The sequence below is a fragment of the Thunnus maccoyii genome, chromosome 16 (genome assembly GCF_910596095.1).
Source record: "Thunnus maccoyii chromosome 16, fThuMac1.1, whole genome shotgun sequence".
Lineage (NCBI taxonomy): Eukaryota > Metazoa > Chordata > Actinopteri > Scombriformes > Scombridae > Thunnus > Thunnus maccoyii.
In genome coordinates this window covers 17,896,513-17,903,269 of record NC_056548.1, presented here as the reverse complement: position 1 = coordinate 17,903,269, position 6,757 = coordinate 17,896,513, and the positions used below count along the sequence as shown (strand labels likewise).

The 6,757-nt window shown below is 42.1% G+C and overlaps 1 protein-coding gene across 7 annotated transcripts in view; it reads right to left on the bottom strand.

Annotated features, from left to right (window-relative positions):
• Positions 1–2,639: 2,639 nt before the first annotated feature.
• Positions 2,640–6,757, bottom strand: part of esrrb (estrogen-related receptor beta) — a 45,000-nt gene continuing 40,882 nt past the window's right edge. For all 7 annotated transcript variants that reach the window (XM_042389324.1, XM_042389323.1, XM_042389322.1 and 4 more), the window contains 2 exons: positions 6,051–6,320; positions 2,640–3,077 (listed from right to left, as the gene is read on the bottom strand). In XM_042389324.1, coding sequence (XP_042245258.1) covers positions 2,833–3,077; positions 6,051–6,320 — 515 coding nt within the window. In that variant the 3' untranslated portion in view covers positions 2,640–2,832. The remainder of the gene's footprint in view (positions 3,078–6,050; positions 6,321–6,757) is intronic.

The window sequence follows — 6,757 nt, the reverse complement described above, 5'->3', positions numbered from 1 at the left end:
TCATCAAGGGACCAATTCTGACACACTGATGTTCATAAAAACACATACCCGCTTAGTAACCAAAATGGGGGTCACACCCACTGATGGCAAAGTCATGTGGTCAACGTGAAGCATGCTTTACCTTTACAAACAGATCTATGAAGAATGAATGGGAGGAGAAGATTACAATTACAAATATTTTGGCAGGAGCACTGAGGGACAGAAACAATTTTTAGATAAAAACATGGATGGCTCAGGTATGTCACAGACATGTAAAGATGATAAAGAGCAGAACGTGTTGAATCAGAAATATTGACAATATGATAATGAGGTAGTAGTCAGCAGGGCGCTGCATACTTTATTTTCAATGGTATTTCGGCAACCTACTGTATTGATGCTGATATATTTACACACTTAGACACAGCTTGTAATGTAAGACATGTTCTCTTTTACTTAACACAGTGCCATATTGCAAGGTAAAAAGAAAAAAGGAGAGGACTCCCAATATAATGATTCTTATGGCTGATCATCTTGGGCCACTACAAAATTCTATTTGTAAAGATTTTCTGCAAAAGTTTTCATTTATACTGCACTTTTATTGAAACAAGCAAAAAAGTTTTTTTTGCCAGTAGAGCAAATCAAATATAGTTCTTCTGATATACAGGATAGATGTTTTTGATTAGAGGGATTTAGAATATGTTACCTAATAGCGTGCAAATTCTCCCAAATCTAAGTAAAAGCATGCTTTCAGCATGGTTTCAGTCAGAATTGGTCCCTGTTGTATTGCACAACAGTAAAATAACTCAAGTTATATTGTCACCCTCTACAGTGGAGCTTGTTAACTGGACAGCGGCTAGTTCAAGTTGGGATGATTAGGTGCTGGAGTGGGTAGTCTTCCTCCATTATGTGGCCATCAGGCTGCTGTAAAAAAAAAAAAAAAAAAAAAAAGGGATGCTGGCCGCTGGATCAGTGCTAGCCAATGATATCGCAAGCATGGCGGCAACTCTACCTTACTGCAATGTCAGGGATTCCTTTGATCACAGTATCATATTGTTGTGACAGCGCCACAATTTATCACATCACATAAAATCCTTCAGTAGTATAAGCATTCACCTCCAACACAATCTCTCTCGTGTGGAGACGGGCGGCACGACTATGCTGCACTGGACTACAGTATTACTCACACCCAGCGTAATGGACATCTAGCTAAACACAGGGAGAAGGGAGCACGAGATCTCGCTCTCCCACCAGAGATGACACCTTGTACTGACACACTGTTGGGTTGCTGTTACCCTTTGGAGCATGCTGACACTTTGTTTCTTGCATAGCTATTCACATGTGCATGCTTGAGCATCCTGAGGGCTCCTTGCAGATGCCTGCCTGCCTCCTGGCCGGTGGGAAGGGTGTTACTCTGCACCGGCCACTGTGTCAACATGGGGTCAAGAAGAAGTGTTCCACGTGTCTACTGTACTCCTGGAGGAGGGCCGCGCAGACAACAACCTCCTGCTAGGTTAAAAATAAACCCAGTGTGAAGTGCCACCACTCCAGCTCTGCACCTGCCATTTACCTCCGTTTGGTTGAAGCTCTATAAATGCAGGCACAGCTATTAAAAGACGGGAGGTGTCTAAAATGGTGAGAGCAGATGCTGGGCACCTTGCTCCCTGTGTGTGGAATGACTCTGCCACAGGCTTAAAGGGGCCCAAAATAGAGTGGTTGACATATGGACCTCTGATTGTTTGAACATGGAATCTCCTGGACTTATGCCACTCCGCATAAATCCTTTGATACTGTCACACCAAACCCGCTGATCATCTTTCACCTAGCCCGAATCAGGTCATCTATTTGCATGCCAAGGGGCAATTTCCACAGGCTTAAACAATGACCAAATTTGGGGTTCAATAGGTTACGTGAACAGCACCGACACAAGAGGAGGATAGGAGAAACACTAGTGTGCAACAGTGGTGCAGTGGTGTGTCCCACTGGTGAGGACTGAGATACACAGGCATGGTCTTCTAGCAACAGCAGCATTGAAAAGCACATGAAAGATAGGAGGTGAAGCCTGGCTTTCCCACAGCTCCCTTTTATTGCTGAGTTACTACAGAATAAGACAACTGACTATTGTAACTGCCTATGCTAGTTTGGTTAAACATGGGACCAGCAAGTCTTCCAGTCTGAGACAGATCCACAGAGATCACACGGCTTACTGCTCTGGAGAGGTATATCCAAGGACATTTAAACTGATAAGAGTTCACATTTAAGTAACAATTTTAGTTCTTTTTTTCCAGGAGGAGAACAAGAGAAAATGGCCACCAAGTTCACCACACTTTGAACTGTACACTCAGTCTTCCAATAATAAATATATACATGTCCTGGTCAAGTTCAGGCAAAAACACAACTGTTAGACAAGTGAGTCTGTTTATGGTTGTTGACACCTCTGCTGTCTTCAGAACAAATTTAAGGAACTTTTAGTTTTCTGAAAAAAAAAAGAAACCTTTTATCTTGTTAACAAGAACTGGCAACTACTTCTGAAGATGCTGAGGGGCAGAGGGGTCCTTCTTCATATACAGCATGACCACTGACAATTAACAAAAACCAAAAAAATTATTACTGTACATAGTATTTCTTATATATTTTAAATTAATCTGCATCATTTTTATATTTATACTAATAACCAAGTTTTGCATTTGTTCTTTTTTAGATAGTGTCCCAGGGTTCCAGGAGGAGGAGGAGTGAGAGAGGTCAGTCTCTGTCCTGCTTAGCACAGTCAGTGGGGGTCTCCTTCTCCTGAGTACCCTCAGCCTTGGTTCAAGTCACTTTCTGTTACGCTAACGCAGCCCTCCAGCCACCCTCCGATCAGACCTTGGCCTCTAGCATCTCCAGGAACAGTTTGTGCATGGGCACCTTGCCCTGCACCTTGATGCTGTAAAAGTGCTGCACAGCCTTGGTGGCCGTCTGCCGCAGCAGGGGCAGGGTCATGAGCAACTTGCCCGCCCGCCGTGGGTCCTCCTGGTGCTGGCTGCTTTCGTAGTCTTGCAGGGCCTCGTGGAGAGCGTCCTGAAGCTTCTGGACCGCCTCCATGTCCTCTATGTGCATGGAGTCTGACAGGACGAGAGAACAAAAAAGGGTCATGAAAATTGATGGATTTTCAAATTTGAAAAGAAAAAAAAAAAGTAACTTGTGGGAAATGTAGTTTGCACTTTGTACACTGGTAATATAACAGGAGTGATGGGAAATGGATTTTTCTAAAACAAAATTAAATCTCATGATTGATCTTTACTGCTCTGTCAGTGCAGTAAGGTATGGAGCACATTATCAGTATAACTCACACCCTGACAAGATAAAGAATAGATCATAAAAAAGAAAAAAAAACATCTATTTTATTTTATTTATTTATTTACTTATTCTTTGGTGGACTGTGCAGGATATTCATATGGCCCTTGACCAGTGAGACTGAAAATCAATGTTATCCTCCAGTAACAATGGCATTAATAGCACCCAATCTCTGCTGAATAAGTGCACATTATAAACCTCAACGTTCCAAAGGACAGACTGTTTTCAAACAAAAAAAAAACAAAGGAAAAAAAAGGGGCTCCATAAGAGATTTGGACACCATAAAGATGAATACAACACTTCCTTCCAATTAATTTTCTTCCTACTCTCTCGGATTTCTGACCATCAGAGTGAAGGGGAAAACAAATATGCTTCAAAGATCTACAACATTATAGTGTTTAACATATTTACATTTTGACCAGTAATGTGAACATATACACTAAAAACTGGGAAATTTATAATTTGTCTGTATTCAAAAACTATGACTCTCTCTCTGCCTCAGTCAGCCCAAATCTCTCCCACCTCCTGACCAGTTTTAGATCAGTCTACAGTTTCAGTCTAGAAGGCTTCTCTCCAGTGTTCCTCGCTCCTATAATGTTTCGCTACAGTGCCACCGTTTTTTACTGATCCATCATGTTACAGCACTCCCCTCTCATTCTCGCCTTTTCTGCTTCTGTTTCTATCTCGCAGCCTCTCTCAGGGACAGCCCGGGGTTGCGGTTCTCTCACTGGTTAACCAGTGTCTGGCACTCCAGAGGCACCATGTCATTGGCTGCCTGACTCGTCTCACCTTGGCGGTGCATATTTTACCACACGGGACAATAAAAGGCAAAACAGATTTCAGACTTCGCCCCAAATTCATTGACTAGAACAACTGTATTCCCAAGACCTTGAGACATTTCTCACCCTGACGGTTTTCAAGCCCACAGTGGTGAAATGAAGTAGGTCGTTTTGTAAAGTGAATGGGGAAGGGAGGGAGGAAGGGAGAGGATGGAAGAACGTAATTATCTCTTGTTCTTTTCACAACGGCTGGAAACACAACCTAATAAGCATTTTTACAAATCAAACCAATATTTTGTTCTATTTTTCACACTCTCAAACACACACGCAGTTTAATAATAACCCTGATTTCAACCGTGCTGTAATGAAATGTTTTGCAGCGAGGGGGAAAAAAAGTGAAAAATAAAAAGAGAGATAGAGACATCTCAACAGATGGGAAGGAAAAGAGGGCAGCAGACAGCGAGCACGCAGCTTGTAGTCCTTGGAGGAGGGGTAGACTTAAAAAAACAACTCTGAAGAAACAATTTCCTCGCAATCCATCAGTGAGCACACGTCGATCCGATTGATAAACTGCTAATTACAAAATCAATCGCTATGAATTTTCACAGCTGTCAGACAGAGGGGCTCCCGGGAGAGTGATCTCCCAGAGACCTTGTTCTAACGTTGCGGACACCCTCCTCCTCCCCCTCTTCTCTTCTCTCCTCGACCCCCATCCCTCCTCTCCCCGACACCTCCCTACTAAAGCTCTGTTGTCTGAAAGCAAAGCCCCACCATCAGCATTTTCATTTTTCAGCCCGGACAAAACAAGGGAAAGCAGCCCGGTGACCCAGGCGTGCAATTGATCAGAGCGGGACAGGTCCTGCCTCCTCAAAAGGAGCCTGTCAATAGCAGCGTGCCATCTTCACATTGGAACAAACGAGGCCTATCACTCCCTGATACTCATTCCATTCGACTTAACACATTTTATTGACAGCCCCTATGCTCCTAATGAAATGCTAAATTTATCTCCCGTGGCTGCTGTGCCCTGCAGCTACTGTTATGGAGATAGAGAAAGAGAGGGAGAGCGAGCGCTGGAGAAATACCACAACATGGAAGGTGTTCAATCAAAAAAGCTCACTCCTCCATCCCTCTTTGCTGTACACTGCCCTTATCTTCTCTCCATCTCTCCATCTCACACTCCAAACTAAAGGTTACACTGAGAAACTCCTGAAAAACTAAGAAATGTCATTTCTGAGACAATACCTCACAGTGTACAGTTTCTGTCTGGTGTGAATTACTCAGAGATCCAGTCAGAAAACAGTAAAATCTCCTGAACAAATAATACGTGAAGAATGTCTCAGAGTAGAATTTTAATCTTAAGTACTGAGTATTAAAAAATAAAGGTATATTGTGTGTGTATATTTTTCAGATATTGGGTGAATATTAATTTATTACAGTAGGTTAAAATGCTATAGGCCTTATTATTATTTTTGCTCCCTCTTACTTGGTTGGTTTAAAATAAAAAATGCATTATATTTTTGACTGCAAAAATATCTTTAATAGTTTTAATAATATTTCTGTCACACAAACTGAGGTAAAATAATTTAATGTTTTTAAAACAAGAATAAATTAAATCATGGAATGATATAATAAGTGTAATATCCTTTGTGATTTTAAATTTAGAGGTAAATATTGTTGAAAGAAATTATTTACACATGGTTTAATCAAAGACTTTGGCTAAATTAGAGTAACTGCTATTTCTTCTGTTTGGATATGAACAGAATTTTTATGTTTTTATTATGAAATACTAAGATGTTTAAAATACATAAGTGTACATGGAATAAATCATTTTACTTTTTCGTAGGCATCACAATTAATTTTCATTTTTCTATTGCTTATCTGAAACATAATCTTAATCAAAATGCACAAAAGATTTGTTTCAGTTAAATGTTATTTCTGATGTGTGCTGAAGATGAACCCCACCTGAGTTGGCGAGAGCGATGGCCTTGAGGGTGACAAACTCCTCCTTCTCCACTTTGAGCTTCTTGTATTTGCGGACCAGCTGCAGGATTGAGACGTAGAGGTCGAGCAGGCCCGTCAGCCGCGAGTGCTCCTCGTCCATGATGTAGTCCTCGGCGTACACCAGCTCGTCTTCGTACGGCAGCGAGCGGAACACAATGCTGAGGATGAGGATCTCCATCCAGGCGCTCTGCAGTAGACTCATCTGGTCTCCCAGAGACAGAGTGGAAAAGCCTGGAAGGACAGAGGGGCACACTGGATGAGGAAGGAGGACTGCGTGACAACAGGAATGTATGTGCCTCGCCCATGATTTAACAGAAGTCTTCTTTTATTAAATAAAGTGTTTAAAAGTAAAAGAAAGAAAAACAAACAGCACTTTGGGTTGATCGGTATACCAAACATGAGTTGTCAAGCCTCGGTAGCCTGGAGTGCATGCCGAGGCACATGTTAGCAAGGGGTGTTTAATTTTAAATGCACAGTGGAAGGTCCTCTTTGAAGCCGGTGTCAGAGCACCCGAGTGGGCTTTACTGTTAAGTGAGGACAGTAAATCGGTGCAAAGGTCTGGGATACACAAAGCCATGTGTTTACCCCTTGTATCCTGTCACACTTTTATTGGTGTGAGGGGGATTAGCACTGAGGCGCATTCTCATTGGAGGGGTTGAGGACATGAC